This window comes from Pleurodeles waltl, chromosome 5, assembly GCF_031143425.1.
Source record: "Pleurodeles waltl isolate 20211129_DDA chromosome 5, aPleWal1.hap1.20221129, whole genome shotgun sequence".
NCBI classification, from domain to species: domain Eukaryota; kingdom Metazoa; phylum Chordata; class Amphibia; order Caudata; family Salamandridae; genus Pleurodeles; species Pleurodeles waltl.
In genome coordinates this window covers 735,006,359-735,023,950 of record NC_090444.1, presented here as the reverse complement: position 1 = coordinate 735,023,950, position 17,592 = coordinate 735,006,359, and the positions used below count along the sequence as shown (strand labels likewise).

At 46.0% G+C, this 17,592-nt stretch overlaps 1 protein-coding gene across 4 annotated transcripts in view; it reads right to left on the bottom strand.

Moving 5' to 3' along the window:
- BIRC6 (baculoviral IAP repeat containing 6) overlaps window positions 1–17,592 on the bottom strand; it is a 1,722,273-nt gene that overhangs the window by 115,980 nt on the left and 1,588,701 nt on the right. For all 4 annotated transcript variants that reach the window (XM_069234691.1, XM_069234693.1, XM_069234692.1 and 1 more), the window contains 2 exons: window positions 15,593–15,703; window positions 5,689–5,906 (listed from right to left, as the gene is read on the bottom strand). In XM_069234691.1, coding sequence (XP_069090792.1) covers window positions 5,689–5,906; window positions 15,593–15,703 — 329 coding nt within the window. The remainder of the gene's footprint in view (window positions 1–5,688; window positions 5,907–15,592; window positions 15,704–17,592) is intronic.

Here is a 17,592-nt window from a genome sequence, read left to right as displayed (position 1 = left end):
ATTTTATCACCTGGCAACAAAATTGACATTTTTTCAGAGCTTGTACTTGCAGATTTAGAGAAAGAGAAAAAAAAGTGAGACATCAAGGTAAAAAAGCAAATCTAACTCGAGGTGAACGCATGCCATTAAAAAACCTAACTGAAAATGAGAAAATCATTATAAAACCAGCCGATAAAGGAGGTAACACAGTGGTACTCAATATATAGTATCACATGACAGAGGCCTGTAGACAATTGAATAATTAAAATAATTATGAAAAATTACAAGAGAATCCAATGAATCGGATAGTTCATCTGGTTAACTCTAATCTTCGGGCATGGCATGATTAACTCCTTTTGAGTGAAGATGAATACACATTTTTGAAAAATTTAAAATCCGACAATGTCTGATTCATTTTCTTCCCAAGATACGCAAATCTATGATGAATCCTCCTGGCAGGCCCATAGTTTCAGCTTGTGAATCACTTTTTGAAAACATCTCCAATTATGTGGATTATTATTTGGCACCCTTTGTCAAGACATTAAGCTCCTATATAAAAGACTCAGGAGATTTTTTTTTACGGATCCTGGGAAATACCACATGGAATGATGAATACCTGTTGGTAACCACTGATGTAGTATCTCTGTATGCATCCATTAGGCATGATGTACGTCTAGCAGCATGTGAATATTTTTTTTAAACAAGGGAATATCAAAGAATTGGAACATTCCAAAATGCTGCTTTCTATGATACGGTTATGCTTGAAAAATAAAATCTTTTTGTTTAATCATGACATTTTCCATCAGATGTGTGGCACAGCGATGGGCATTTCTCTATCTCCAAATTATCCCAAATTGGTAATGGGCTGGTGGGAGAGAGAAATAGCATGGGGATCAGTAAATGAAATTTATCTTGAAAAGATTGCTCTAGGGGTCAAATATATAGATGAACTGTTCTTAATATGGCACGGATATGGCCAATTTAAACATTTGTTTACCAAATGCCTCATTACTGTTCTACTGTGTCTAGGGGTGGTGAGGATGGGGGAAGAGGGGTGGAAGACTATTGCAGAGACAGAATTGGGGTTTTTCCATGCTGGTGAAAGCTTGGACCACCAGACTGTTCTGGGATGGGGTACTGTATTGAAGACTCAGGATAGCCTGGAGACGGGTCTATGCCATCTGGCACAGAACCTGTTCATCAGTGGGCAAGAACAAGGATTAGTCCGTACCTTGCAAAGTATCGTCAGCACCTCGTTGAAGGGCAGAAAAGGTTCGAAGGAAACCTGTTTAGGATCCATAACATCCATCAGGACTTTTGCCTCGAGGTCAATAGGTGGAAGTTATAAGTCCCAAATCTTAGCTGAGCAATATGTCACCACAGCAAAAGAAGTCCTCTCCATCAATGGTCAGGGGGTAACGAACCCAATATATGGCAAAGTGCACAATCCCCCCGGCCTCCTGTAGATCGATATAAAGGTTGTCATCATCAAACTTGTGGGGTTAATTTTACCCATCAGCTCCATCATCATCACTTATTTCTGGCTGACTCTGGTGAGAGTCAACACAGAAAAGGTTTTGGAGCACTGGATGATGGCTCAGCAACAAAAGCATTGTTTTATCTGAATTAGACTGTATGGCTACCAAGTGTGTCAGGGTGGATTTAGGACACGACCTTGGTTGAGGGAGAGAAGTGTTTGGCGTAGAGTTGGACACAACTATTGGCACTGAGTCCTCCTCTGGCCCCTAGTGTTGATTTCAAAGCTGTGATGCATCAGACATCCTCATCATCAGAGACCTGGCTCAATCTCCCACTGGCTCCTGATATTGCTACAGAAATCCCACCAGGATACAAGATCGCTCGACAGAAGAGCCTTCACAAGCCAGGAGCAAGACCTGCTGTCATCTACAAGGAATCCATAAAATGCACAACATCCACAGAGAATGCCACTTCATTCATGGAACACCTGTAATTCAAGCTGCCACTCTCCGAAAAATTTACCATGAACAGAACCCTTGCCTACCGGCCACCTGGACCGCGAGCCACCTTTGCCAATCTCATCACAGAATTTGTTGCTCCGTTCACCGTCAAATCCACAGCCTAAATTCTCCTTGGTGACCTTAACTTTCATCTGGAAGACTGAAACAACCCCTGCTCCACAGCACTCCACGATAGCTTGTGCAAAATCAGACTTACCCAACTCATCAGAGAACCACCACAAACCGCAGGACACACATTGGACCTCCATCTTCACCACAAACAGCAGCATCAAATACACCACCACCACACAGTTCACATGGACAGACCATCATCCACTTCCAAATCAACACACCTCAAGTCAACTCCCCTACCAGATTCAGCACTCCAAGCTGCAGCTGAAGCAAAATCACAGAAGCAGACTAGCTCAGCGCCCTCTGATCAGCCTAGCCCCAAATACAACCTAGAAAAGGACATCAACAACTGGATCAAGAACTGCGTGGACATCCTCACACCCATCAAACCCAACAAACATATAAGATCAAACAAGAGGGCCAACTGGTAAACAGAATACATCATAGGCACCAAACAACGCTGTAAACAGCTAGAAAGGAAATGGAGAGCCAGACATGACACCACCGACAGAATTACCTACAAGGCTGCACTCAGACGCTATCACCAGCAGATTGGAGACATTGCAAAAAAGCACTAGTGAACCACATCAAAGAAAGTCAATAGCTTGAAAGAAACCTTCACGATTGGCTGCTTCTCAACAACTTTGCAACAAGCTATCCAACTTCTTCTATACCAAAATCACAAACATCTACAGCAATATTGCATACCAACCCAACAGAACTCATCTCTAATATACCCACAGCTAACCAAGATGGGCACTTGACCGAATGGACAACCCTTACCAGAAACGACAGCGGCAATCATGCAGACCATCCACTCAGGACCCCAACAGACCCATGACCCCACCAAATCTACAACCTGAGAACATCACCAATCAGCACCACCCTGACCCACATCATCAGCACCTCCATCACGTCCGCCACTTTATTGGATGAAAGGAAATCTGCAGAAATCTACGCCCTCCTCAAGAAGCCCACCGCTGACCCAAATCAACTGAGCAACTTCCAACCCACCTCCCTGCTCCCCTATCCAGCTAAAGTGAATGAGAAGGTCATTAACAAGCAACTCACAACCCACCTCGAACTGTACCATCTTCTAGACAACACAATCCGGATTCAGAGAGAAAAACAGCACTGAAGCGGCACTCATCGCAGCCACAGACATTCAAAACATTCTGGACCGAGGAGAAACAGCAGCCCTCATCCTGCTCGACCTCTCCAATGCTTTCAATACTGTCTCCCAAAACACCCTCAAAAGAATCCACAAGAGCAGTATACATGGATTCACTCTCAAATGGATCTGTTCCTTCATCACAGGAAGAACCCAACGGGTCAGGCTACCACCCTTCTCATCAGAGACCAAAAAACTGATATGCTGTGTCCCACAGGGATTGCCCCTCAGCTCCACTCTTTTTAACCCATACATGACATTGCTCGTCAACATCATTTATCACAAGACATCACAGTTATCTCCTACACCAATGACACCCAACTCATCCTCTCCCTGACTAACAAGACAAACACCACCAGAACCAACTTCACCAACTGCGCTCAGCAACAAGACCTGCCCACGAGCTAGGACCAACACCTACAGGGCACGCAAGAAATCTAGGGATCATTCTAGTCAGTGCAGTGTGCACCTCCTGCTTCCACATCCTATGCATGCTGCCATGGTTGCTTCAGAACACCAGGTGGACTGTAACACAAGCATTCGTCACCATCAGGCTGGACTACGGCAACACTCTCAATGCCGGAATCTCCAAGCAACTCATACACAGGCTCCAGACCATCCAGAACGAAGCCGCAAGACTCATACTCAACCTTCTATGCCACACCCACATCACATTGAACCTCAGGAATCTTCACCAGCTCCTCCATTCAAACTTCTCCCGCACACGTACAAAGCCCTAGAAAATACAGGACCAGATTACATGAGCAGCCGCATACACTTTCACCAACCCATCAGACACCTATGCTCTGCCTCACTCGCACACACACCAGGCATCAACAAAATCAAAATTGGAGGACACTCATACTCCTACATCGCACCAAAGACATTTAAAAACTTCCTCAACACATCAAAGCCTCTTCCTCACTTCTTGAGTTCTGCAAGAAGTTGAAGACCTGGCTCTTCTCAAAAGCACCTTGGAACCACACACCTAGACACCTTGCCCAAGCGACTGGACACCCCCTCAGGTGAGTGGTGTGCTATACAATTCAATATAACCTAACAATGGAATAGGTATGGATTTCGTAGGTGGAGTGGAATTTGGCACCGAAGCTGAAGTGGAGCTCTTGGCAGGCTCAGGAAGCCCTAACCAATCCAGCCCTAGTTTATTTTCTACCAGCATTTCAGGGAGTCTAGGTGTCTTTAGAAAAAGGCAGGCTTAGGAGAGGGTTGAGCAAACTGAAAAAACTAAACCTGGAACCATAGTCCTAGCACAGCACCATCCAAGTGACAGATGGTAAAGAAGTCAGAGCCTCACAGTTATTGTATCTTACAATAACTTACAGTATCTTACAGTTGTAGAACATGCAGGATCAAGACCTATGGTGAATCCTGTGGTCAATTGTGATGCAGTTATAAACGTAGCAGTTCCAATGGGTGTGCCAGGGACATTTATTAATTTTGACAGCATCACAGAAGGCTTTGGCATGCTATAAGCTGTGAGAGTGAGTCTATACTCTGACATTGTTTTAAGGACCAGAATGGGTGTTAAGGCAAAATATTACACTTCAAAGGGTTTTTCAGGGGTGCACCACCCTAAATTGTCAGTCTGATTTCCAATGCAGATAGGAAAAGGAATGTCTGTGGTTACTATGCTTCTTATACTTACAGTGAAGGTGTAAGTATCTTCTCAGATTGGCCTAATGTTTTTTGTTTGTGTCAAAAACAAATCAGCTTCCTCCATGAGGGATTGGCCTGCATCTAAGCAGACATTTCACAGGCCTTTGTTTCATGGTCTGGACACCAGCTCCTTTCTAGACTTTGGAAATCTTACAGGATCTACTTGGCATAATCAAGTAAGTCAGAGACAACATGATTCTGACTGGAACAATCCACTCATTGTCTCAGGTGAATCATGCAAAAAAAAAAAAAAAACACAAAAAACCCCGCCAGAAGATCCATATTTTTGACTCTTTTAGTGCACCGAACAAAATTAACGTAAGTCAGCAGGACAGCTGCCACATTTATATAATTCAAATATTTCCTACGACTGTGACATTAAACAGTCACAGCATCTTAAGCAACAATTGGTGTGGGCTCCGATCATTAGTGAAAAGTCTTCCAAATGGGAAATGATACCTAGAGAACATTTTAAGATGAGGAATCACTAATGAACACATTTCTCACAAACTGGCAACCCTCTATAGAATGGTTACAGTTAGGAACTACATAACAACTAGTACTTAAAGGTTCCTGAAATGGGTACACAGCACTTCCTCATAACTAAGCTACCTTATGAGACTGAATAAAAAACACAATACACTGGTTGGTACAGCACTGTAAAAAAACACAGCCTGCACTGACCTAAGTGTTGTTTTTGGCTCTCAGACATGCAGATGATTCATTTGAACATTGTTCTTTTTGCATTACCTTCATGATGTCAAGTCGTTCTTCATCGCAACGCACAAACACACTGGATGAAGATGACAAGGGTAGTGATGTGGAAAGCGTTACTGCTTCTTGGGCTAGCCGCCTGGCTCTGGCAGCACTGTTTGCATCACTTGCGTTTTTCACCTGAGACATGTAGTGGTAATTTATTTTAAAAGCCAATTTCCCATCGTCATCTTCGGAAACCATTTCAAAAGTATCTACACAGAAGGGAAAATCACATTGCGGCAACAGTGTTAGGAGTGCACAGAGGTAATGAGCATCCAGCAGCATTAAATACATTTGGGCGTTTGTCAATGAAAATACAAGAAATAGCTTGTTTCCCCCATGAAAATACTATTTAAAAAAATATTTGTCTCATTATCCAATCTGCAGACATTAAGTTAAAAATAACAATTTACTTACCTATGTTAATGCCTTATATGGGAGAGACCCTATTTAACTGCAGATTCATTACCTTAGAAATATCCCCAGGTGTTGAACTGAATCAGAAGTTTTTTGTAAGCAGTAAACCTAGTAAATGTTGGGTTCCACATGTTGTTGTCTGGGGCAGAATGGACTGTGCGTTGCCTATATAAGCGCCTTCTCCAAGCATTGACGTTAGTTCTTTTGCAACTTTCCACAACAGAAGCATGGAGCCACGAAGGACACGGACCACTGGTGTGGAAAACTGGGGCCTTCAAAGGGGAACAGCCATTACTCTAGAAACCTGTTTGCAGAGCGGGAGGTTGGGTGGGTCGGTCGGTAAGGAATCTGCAGATAGTCTCTCTAACAGATAAGGAGTTTCCAAAGCTAAGTAACTTGTTCATCTGATAGAGACTTTTAGACCCAGATTTCTTACCTTATAATAAATAGCCAAGCAATACCTTCCCAGAGGTGGGTCTGCAAACATGATTTAAACCAGAAAGGCCTGCATGACTGAACAGGCAAAGTGCCATTCCGATGGACCCGACTATCCAGGCAGTAGTGTTTGGTGAACGTGTGCAATGAGGCCCATGTTGCTGCCTGGCAGATGTCCAGGACCGAACTTCCATGTCTTAACGCAATGGTCATAGCCATTGTTCTTGTTGAATGAGCATACAAACTCTGGAGGGGTTGCTTTTTGACCAGTGTGTAGCAAAGTTTAAAGCAGAGCATGATCCATCGGGAAATGGCATGCTTCTACAAGGCCTTCTCTTTCTTGACCCCGACATAACCTGGGAAAGTAGATCACCCACCCAAAACAGTTTTGTACGGCAAGGTAGAATGACAACACACTTTTTGGGTCCAGCCAGTGGAGTCTCTTTTCCTTAGAGGGATGAGGTGAAGCATAAAAGGCAAGCAAAGTGATGGAGTGGCGTACGTCAAATGGGGTGACTACATTTGACAAAAAGGGTGCTCATGTCCAAAAGACCAGTTTGTTTCTGAAAAAAAGAGCTGTAGGGTCGCTGAGAGGACAGCAGCTTGTAGCTCACTGTCTCTCCAGGTACATGTAATTGTCATAAGAAAAAACATTTTGATGGCGAGGAGCCTAAAAGGACAAGAAAGAACTGGCTCAAAGGGAGTGCACATTAAGAAAGCAAGAACGAAATTATGGTCCCATCGAAGCTTAACAAAGGGAGGTGGGGGAAACATGTGTCGGACCTTTAAGGAACCTATTTACAATAGGGTACTTGAAGAGAGAGTACTGATCTGGTGGTCGCAGAAAGGAGGAGATGGCAGATAATAGCCCTTTAAGGCGCCCACTGCAGCGCTCTACTGGACTATGGTAAGGTTAAACAAAAGAACCTGAAACAGGGGAGCAGATAAGGGATCAATCTGTTTCTCAGCACACCATGCCACAAATGTATTCCAACAGCTGACACATACCATCTTGGTGGGGGGACGTCGAGCTTCAAGATAACATGGCAGACTTCGGGCGGACGGCCGAAAGCGGTCAACTGTCGCAACTCAATCTCCACGCATTAAGGCAAAGCATTGACAGGTTTGGGTGGAGAACCCTCCCCTGCTGTTGCGACAGAAGAACCTCTCAAAGGGGCAGTCTGATCTGAGGACCGATGGCCATTCTCAACAACTCGGGATACCAAACGCTCAGAGCCTAGCCCAGAGCCAAAAGACATGCCATGTTCACAGACCATAATGGTGGGATGGAGAATGAAAACATTTCCTTACCCAAGGTGCCCAGGTTCTTGGATTCCCCATCCAGTGGGGCGATAGGGAATGTGCCCGGGTTTACTCTGGAAGTGGAGGCTTTGAACACCAGGCTCTCCGGGATAGGGTGTTGGGTGAGGAAAGAGGGGTCCCTTGGGAAGGGGCGATGGCAGCAGGCAATAGTCCTGTCCACAGGAACCTGTGTGTACGGCTTGAATCAGGCCCCAGAACAGGATATCTGTAAGGGCTACATTAAATAAGAATTGATTCTGAAGGGATGACTCCCAGCTGAAGCATTTTGTCAAGCCGTTGGCCGAGACAGCAACAGAGGGCAACTGGAGGTGGAGGACCCCAGCTGCGCTCCTCACCACCATAACAAATGTGGCGACCTCCTCCGTAGCCATGGCAGGAGGAGAGACCAAGACAGTATCTAAGAAGGTGTCCAGTGTAGGAAAGGGTTTTTGACATGACCCCCATCCACACACATTTTTCTCACTGATGTTGATGATTGGCAGTACCCTGGGTCCCTGCTAACCAGGCTCCAGTGCCAGTGCTCTTTCTCTGACAACAAGGTAAATGCTCAATTAAAACCCAGTTGGTAAGGACTTTAGCGCCCCTGTAAGACCATAGTAAATAGTACCCCTGGTAACCAGGGCATGGATACCAAAGAGGGTCCCTAAGGGCTGCAGCATGTATTATGCCACCTAAAGGGACCCACACACAAACTGCATGTAGACTGCCATTGCAGGATGTGTAAAATGGTGAAACCCATTCTGAAAACACAACATAGCACACCCCTGTGTGCACTACCTCCTAACACTGCATGTATTATATGTAAGTCGCCCCTAAAGCAAGTCCTAGAGCACTAAGGCAGGGTGCATTATATTACAAGTGAGGGCACAACTGCATGAGCAGAGGTACCCCTGTAATGCCTAGTTCCATTGCCAGGTACTGCACCTGTTCAGGAAGCCATTTTGATAATGTACTGGGCACTGGTCATTACGAGTTACTCAGCGAATGATGGCTTCACAGAAGATACAGGTGTTTGGTATCAAACACCTTGTCCTAATAAATCTGTACTGTTGCCTGTATCTGATTTATTCTCACATGCACTCAAAGGGTACCTGAGAGGTGCCCCCTGAAACCAAATCAACCCTGTAGTGTGCTGGCTGACAGGTGTAGTCCAGTGTGCCACCACATAAGAGTTTCTGGCCCCCTGCAAGGGAGAGCCCGCACTCTCAGAGTCCAGAAACAATACCTGCTTGGCAGAGGGTGTTATCACTGCCACCAGCAGGATGGACAGCAATTTAGCATATCTGGGCCAGAGGCTTTAAAGTCCCTGCTGCCCTGGCTTCCCCCAGACCTGGGGAATGCCACCCCCTGCCCTTAGGCCCATTTGGCACAAGAGCAGGCAGGAAATTAGATATGCAGAAGGCGTGTCCCACTGAAGGCTAGGCACAACACTTACGGGTGACCACCTGAAGTGGAAAGTCGAGAAAGGGCTTCACCATCTTGTTTTTGGTGAAACTAAGAATTCTGGCCCATGCCCCAAGGAATGTTTCATATAAGGGACTAGTCATCACAGGGGTATGTAGCACATTGGCTACTATCCTACTCTCCCCTAAATACATTATTTAGGGGTTCCCCTGACACCATAGATTCAGATTTGTCTACCTGGGAACAGAAGGACAAAGAAGCAGTCACTGCAAGAACTGAGGACTTACACCAGACTTGGCCCCACATCCTGCCTTGCTGCTGGTACCTCCATAACTGCACTGACCCGACCAAAAGCTGTGCATCCTCTCAAATCCTTTGAGGACCATCCAGCGTTTTGCCACTCAGTCAGCATTACCCTTGGGATAGAGGAGCCATTCCACTGAATCTGCTGGCAACAACCGCATCTGGCCATCAGGTGCAACACAGAGGCATCACTCCAGGAGGAGGACTTTGTGACTCTAGGAGGTCAGCCCCCACTTGGAGTTCTGCTGGACTTGTCCCCAGGTCCTCCGTGCAGACTGTGCGCACAGATGCCCATTGTTTTCTGTGCTGCAGCGGTAAATGCTACCGACCCAACCAGTACCTCTGCACCCGGACACACCAGGGCAGGTAAACCTAAACTGCTGGTGGTTCTTTGGACATTGGCACCCTAACACCTTAAGTTCCACAGGGCACCCCCGAAGTTGGTTTACAAGTACCCCTATGCAGTAAACAAACCATTACCGCGTTCGAGGTGCATGCTCAAAAACTATTATTTGTGTGTTTTTAGTGTTTTCTTCTAAAATCGATAACTCCGAGAGTACTTACCTAATTCCGGTGATCTTGGTGTCTAAAATTATATAAAAATGTGTTATTCTCGTAAATTGTTCTCAAGTTTCTTTCTTGAGTGTGTGTACCATTTGTTGACTCTGAGCACAACAAATGCTTAACACTCCCCTCTGATAAGCCTTACCAGCTCGACCACACTACCACAAATAAAGCACTAGGGGGTTATTAAAGAAAGCCATGCAAAACCAAATGGGTTGTCTGGACTTTTTGCATAGTGTGCCTGTAGGTCTTGCCCACTTTGTGCCTGGTACATGATGTGATTTCGACTTCAAGTGCACTGGGTTCCTACTAAACATGTCCCACAGTGCCAGATCTCTTTCCCAGACTTGTACAGTTGTTCCCCCCAACTGGCATAATCTTCATCATCCTCTGTATGTCCCAAATAAATGGTACCACTGGTACCAAGGCCTGGACTACTAAAGAAGGCCCCTAGGGTTGCAGGACTAATTGTGCCACCCTAAGGGGACCCCTCACCAAATGCACACAGTGCTGTCATTGCAGGCTGCATCTGTTGGTGCAGAAAAATGTGAAAATACAACCGGTCAAACATCCCTGTGTGATAGGTCCCCTACCACTGCATATGAGATTTTTAAGTCACCCCTAAAGAAAGCCTTCCAGCACTGAGGCAAGGTGCATTATATCACGTGAGGACATATGTGCATGAGCAGATAAGCCCCTGCTATATCTTTGTTGATTCTTAGACATAGTAAGTGGACAGGGAAGCTTTTGGAAATACATGTGCTGCACACCTGTCAATATGAATTCTCCAGCTACTTGACGACTTCCTGAAACTAGGCATGTTTCATATCAAACATCTTGTATTAATAAACCTTCACCGATTCCAGCGACTGATTTATTAATACATGCACCCAGCGGGGACCTTAGAGGTGCCCCCTGAAAAACCTACCAACTACTAGTGTGTTGACTGACTGGTCTCAACCAGTCCAGCCACCATGGAGACATCTCTGACCTCCTGAGGTGAGAGCCTAAGCTCTCAGAGGCCACGAGTAAAGCCTGATCTGACTGGAGGATTTGACACCTCCTCCGTGCAGGATGTGGATTCCAGGGTGGGGAGCTTCAAAGGCCAGCCGCCTTTGCTATGCGACCTAGGTTTCTCCAGATGGCGGAGATGACCACCCCTCCTGTCCTGACCCCACTTCTTGACGGCAAGACAGGTGGGGAAATTAGTAAGATTAGGAGGTGTGCCCACATAATGCCAGTCCCACCCCTAAGGTGGACTAGCTGATGTGGACAGAATTAGCATTTGGGGTCAGGGTTATGCCCACTTCCCACTGGAAGTTCTCATATATAGGGTGTAGACACCCTAAAGCAAGGCAACTCATCGGCTGCTACCCGTCACTCTCCTTAATGCCTCTAAATTGAGTATTTAGGTAGCACCCAAGAACTCAGATTTGAGAGATCAAGAGAAGGAGGACAAAGAAGAGTTACCTCCTAGCGAATACAGCTGACAACTTTTGGTGCGAAACACTGTCTGCTCGTGACTCTCTCGACAATCGCGACAGTGTGACTTGTCCTGCAAGCTCGACAACTACCAAAGTCTTGGGTAGCCTGCCAGCACCTCGAAAATCACCACCAGTCTCCCTTGGAGTAGAGGAGCTACTTCCCTGCAGACTACAAGCAGAGTACGGTCAGCCGTCTTGCCGCTCCCCGGCCCAACGGATGCCACAGACAACCAAGGAGAAGGTACTCATGCTCTGGAGAACAAGATCTGTCTCCCCACCAAGTGTGAAGACACCAGGACAAACCGGAGCCATGCACACCAACCCTCAGGGTACCCGACGCCCTGCAGCACGCACCAACAGTGAGAGACCAGTCCAAATTCATACTGCACCAGGACCAAGCAGCTGTCGAGGGAGGTCAGCACCACTGAGATCCACTTCGTGAGTGGCCCTGCAGTCCTGATTTTGCCACTGCCATGTGCCTGCCACTAACTGCAAGGATCATCTTTGCGTATCAACCCAGCCGCTCTAACCACTCTGCAAACAAGCCTCCACGCCCAGGTACCGATAACCGTCTGTGCCCCCCTTGCTCCAAGACCCCCTGTGACCCAAGCCCCCCGTTTAGGAGCTATCAGACTTGTCCCCAAGTCACCCTGTGTGGACTATTTCCAGGTGCCCCCCCCCTCACAGTACCACACCCAGCTACAACCTCACCAGCACCCTGCTCCCGGTGAAATCCAGGAAGTTCCCGAAGAACTGGCTTTGGATCTTGGCCCACTACAACTACAACTCCGGAAGGTGAACCCCTGAAACTGACCGAATCGATCATTATGCATCTGTGACTCTTCCGTCCATAAAACTGCATTCTGCGTATCGGCGCACAGTTTTGCACATTTACTTACCTGTAAAAATTCATAACAAAAACAGTACTTACTCTTGAATGAAGTTCTTGGTTTCCAAATATAGATACAAATAATTTTTATTTTCCTAATTTGGTCGCGGATTTATTCTTTGAGTGTGTGTCTTATTTATTGCCTTTATCAATACAACAAATGCTAAGTGATGCCCTCCGATCAGCCTTATGGCTCACCCTCACTACCACAAAAGAGAGCGTATGTATTATCTACTTTAGCCTCTTTAAACTAGTTGGGGATCCATTGGACACTCTGTAAGGTGTACTTCTTTTTAGTACACCATATAGAGAGCCAGCCTCTTACAGTGCCCTTACATTAGCACACTGCATAAAAAGTCAGCGTCCTACGCCCAGTCCACGGACATCCCCCAATTCCTCACACCAGTCCATATTCAGGTCTAGGGGATGGTTTCTTTAGGGTCTAGTGGCATCTCCTAATCTTCCCCAAGTCCTAGCAAAAGGAATAGGGCTCAGGCTTCAGCCTGGAGGGAATGACTCCAGTTGGCACCAGAGTGGGACAACACTCCTCCGGCTCCATGTCGGAGTGGAAAATCAGAAAGGGGACAGCGCTGTCGGAAGGCACCAGCAGGGTCGACAGCGGGACCTGGTGTTGGGGAAGGCTGAGATAGCATAACCTGCAGCAGTCTGGATCTATCTGTGAATTCAAGGGGCCCTACTGGCTCTGCCAGCTGTGAACCAGTAGTGGCCACTCTGTAATCCGCAGGGCCAGGCCACCAAAATATGACATGCATGGCCTCATAGAATAGTTGGGTGGGGGGGGGTCACTCTGGCTCCTCCAGTAACCTCAGGGAGGTGGGGAGACGGCCTAGGCTCAACCAAAGCGCCAGGCATCGAGTGACGATGCTCCCTCGTCTCGTCAGATGACTTCATTGGATGGGGTGAAGTTGAAGACCTTTGACTTCTTGCTCTTTTTCTTTTCGTGGGACTTTCCGAAGTTTGATGACTTTGAATGCGATGAAGACATATGGCTCCGCATTCGATCCCGGGACATTCCTTTCAACCAGGATAGAGACCGTCACAGCATTGCATGTCATGCAGGAAGAAGCTTGAGGGACTGCTCCCGCAAGGCTTTGGAGTGCATAGCAGGATAACTGATGTAGGTCTTGGCATCACAGTCATGCTCAAGGCACAGAGAAGGTGTGGATCCATCAACAACATCTAGCGGTGACAGGCATCACAGGACTTGAAACCAGTCTTCCTCGGGGATATCCCTGCCACACTAAGAACCAAGTCTCGAAAAAAGTTTGACAAAAGTCATAAAGAGGCAGTCAAAAAGTGACTGGGGGTAGTTTTCTGTGGATCTGCTCCGACTGGCGTGGGGTGATGCGTATATAGCCATGCGCACGTCACTTCTGACGCAGACGCTGCCGACAATACCACATGAAGTCGAACGACACCACCTACCAGTGTACATGGTTGCTGCACATGAAAGATTTCTTAATCCAGTCTGACACATGGGGACAATACCAAGTTAAGATATTTGCAGCTAGAAGTCTCTGTCAGACAGTAATTAATTAACTGATAAATTAATAAAACTCAAACCCTTAGGGGTAATTAACACACTGATATAGTGCCAGAAGTGTAGGAAGCTGGCTCTCTATGTAGTGCACTAAAATGAAGTACACTGTGCAAAGAGTCCAGTGAATCCTCAATTGGTATTGCAGAGGTAAAAGTAAAAAAAAGGCTAATGCTCTATTCTTGGTAGTGTTGGCAAGCAGATAGGCTTATTGGAGGGTAGTGCTAAGCATTTGTTGTACTCAAGAGAGGCAATAAATGAGACACACTCAAAGAATAAATTGAGGCCAATTTAGAAAAACAACATTTATTTTCATATATACTTCAAACGCAAGAACTTTGTTATAAGGTAAGTATGTTTGCAAGCATAATTACTTTTTAGTTTCAAAAATCAACAAAGTGCAGTTTCATAGTTCTTCAATGTTAACCTATGGAAGACAGACAAGATTAGCAACCAAGTATTTATTGACGACTCACAGGGCGAATCTTGTAGACTTAATGTAAGTACTGGGAAAGGGTCAGGACCAAACTAACAGGTCACTCCAAGCAGCACGGGCATGGCCGGGTGCAGAGGTGCAATATGCGTCAGGTGCCGAATGTATTTCAATGGGGATTGGTGGCCGTGGCTGAATGCTCGGACTGGGCAGACTGTTTGGTCGAGCCACCGAGTGGGTGCAGGTCTCGCGATGCGTGGGAGGTAGAGACACCAGTGGTACTCCTCTACGTGGACCGGGAGGTCCAGGTGCAGGGGATTCTTGGACCGTCAGGTGACCATCACAGGCCGCGGTCGCAGTTAGGGGGTGCCACAGAACAGGCTGCAGGCATGGACCAGGGGACCAGTGTGGTGAACCAACAAGTGGGCTCAAGTCTCATGAGGACCAGTGGTCCTCTTCTTCTCAGTCCAGGGTGTCTGGGTGCAGAGATACTCGTAATGACCAGTCTCCAGCACATGTATTTAAAATGGCTTCCCTGTTCACGTGCAATGTCTAAGAAATAATGCTCATGCATTTCTGCCCTCACGTGTCCTGATGCACTCTGCCTTAGGGGTGACTTACACCTGGCAAATCCAGTGGTAGGGGAACTAGCACAAAGGGGTGTGTGACAGGTCGTGTTTTCAATTTTACCTGCACCAACACACGCAGTCTGCAATGGTAGCACTGTCTGCGTTTGATGAGGGATCTCTGGGGGTGGCAAAACTGGTGCTGCAGCCCTCAGGGACCTTCTTTAGTATCCTAGGACTTAAGTACCAGGGGTACCATTTATTAGGGGGTGATAGAGGGTGCTAAAGAGTTTGCCAATTGTGGAGAACAACTGTGCAGTTTTGATAAAGAGCTCTGGCACTGTGGACCTGGTTAGCAGAAACCAAGTGCACTTTCAGTAGAAATTACATCAGATACTAGGCACAAAGTGGGGGTTAACCATGTCAAAAAGGGTGCTTTCCTACAAACCCATACTACAAAATCGTTTCAATGGTTCAAATGTTTAAACATGGAAAAGTGAAGCAATATAATATTAAACTTACCAAACTGTAGTTTTTTCATGATCGCCACATACTTCTCTTCAAGAGATCTTATAACAGATAAAGGTTTTGACTTTGCAGTACACTTTTTGGAGTACTCAGCCAGTTTTCTCTCTGTTGAACAAACAGAATAGTCACATCTTTAAAGTGATTTTGCTTTCAGGACGTGAATTCAATATTTATTTCACCCTTGTCAAGCTCTGACACTGATCATGCTCCACATAACATGCATTCATTTTAAACGAGCAACAACTCTGGCTTTGATATACCGCATCTGCAAAGGCATGTCGTTCACCCTGGGCTTGAAAAACAAGAACATTTGTCAGCCTGCTCTGGTATCATGGAACATAGGCACAATCTAGAGTGCATATGTGATAGCGGATATATTTAGGACATATGCCAGCCAAGTGTATAGCCACCATGCAAAGTGCCTTGCATGTATGTATGTATGCATGCATGTAGTACTTTCAAATCCCGAACCTAGCCAAAAAGCAGAGGATCTCTGTACAGTGTTAAGAGCTATTCATTCACTGGTAACTTATGGAATACATCCAACTAGGATTTAATAGATGTAACAGGCACACAGCTGTGTTTTGCACAACATGAAGGCACTGTATAAGATATCTGCCTAACCCAAGACAGACTGCATTCCCATAACCAAAACTTAGGAGAATGGCTGCCTGGATCATCATACTTTTCCCACTCAGATGGGAGACAAGGAAAATGTTCCTTAAGTGTTTCACTTTTGAAAAGGAAAGGTACTTTAATTCACACAACTAAACAAATTTAGAAATGCACACAATGAAAAATAGATCTCTCTAGCACCTTCTTAACTTGAAAGCTGTGTAAGCAGGTCTCTCAGTGTTAAGCAATGTAACATCCATTTATATGTTCAAGTCCCTCATAATGTACAACCGCCATTCCACTGAAAAAGTCAGAGACTTCAAAATGTAAAGTTCCTTTCTATGGTGTTTGGCAAAGAGGTCACATTTTAAAACCACTTCCTACTGTATTTGTCAGAGAGCTCGCAATGTACAACCACTTCCTACTGTATTTGAGAAAACAAGTTCATGGGGACCTACGGTAATGAGATGTTACTGCTCCCTCTCTCCCCCTCCCTTCCTCCCTCCCTACTCCCCTACTGCAACTATGGGTGGGATATTCACTTCTGGTTTTGCTGGACCTCTGCACCTGAGCCTCAAATTGGGTTAAGAAGTACCCCTTTTAGCATCTGACTCTCAAAGTAACGAACAAGTTACTTACCTTCAGTAACGCCTTATCTGGTAGAGACACTACCTAGCTGTAGATTCCTTACCTTGAATTCTCCCCAGGCGTCAAACTGGATCTGGAAGATTTTTCGTAAACAGTAACCCTGAGAACCAGTAAGCGGTGTCAATGAGCGTTCACACCTGTCGTCATACCGGAAATTACGTTTTAGTACCTATATAGGTACCACCAAGGCCGAAGGTAAGTAACTTGTTCATCTGATAGCGACTTCCAGCGGCAGATTCCTTAGCCCTTAATAGATACTCAAGCAATACCATCCCAAGAAGTGGGTCTGCGAACCAATTTCAAACGGGAAGGCCCTACAGGTCCAAACTGGTAAAGTGCCCCTCACTACAGAACCGACTGTACAGGCTATAATGTTTAGTAAACGTGTGAAGAGAGGTCCATGGTGCTCCCTGGCAGATGTCCATGACAGAACTCCGCATGCTAATGCAGTGGTCGCAGCTTTAGATCTGGTGGAATGAGGTTGCAAGGTTTCAGGAGGTTGCTTTTTGGCCCATGCGTAGTAGATCTTGATGCGGAGTACAACCCAATGAGAAATGGTTTCCTTTTCCACCGCCCTGCCTTTGCTTGCACCCATATACCCCATGAAGAGTTGGCCATCCACCCGGCACTCATGGGTACGATCAAGATAGAATGTCAACCTTCTTTTTGGATTCAGGCAGTGGAGTCTCTTCTCTTCCTTAGAAGGATGTGGGGTTTCAAAAAAGTAGGCA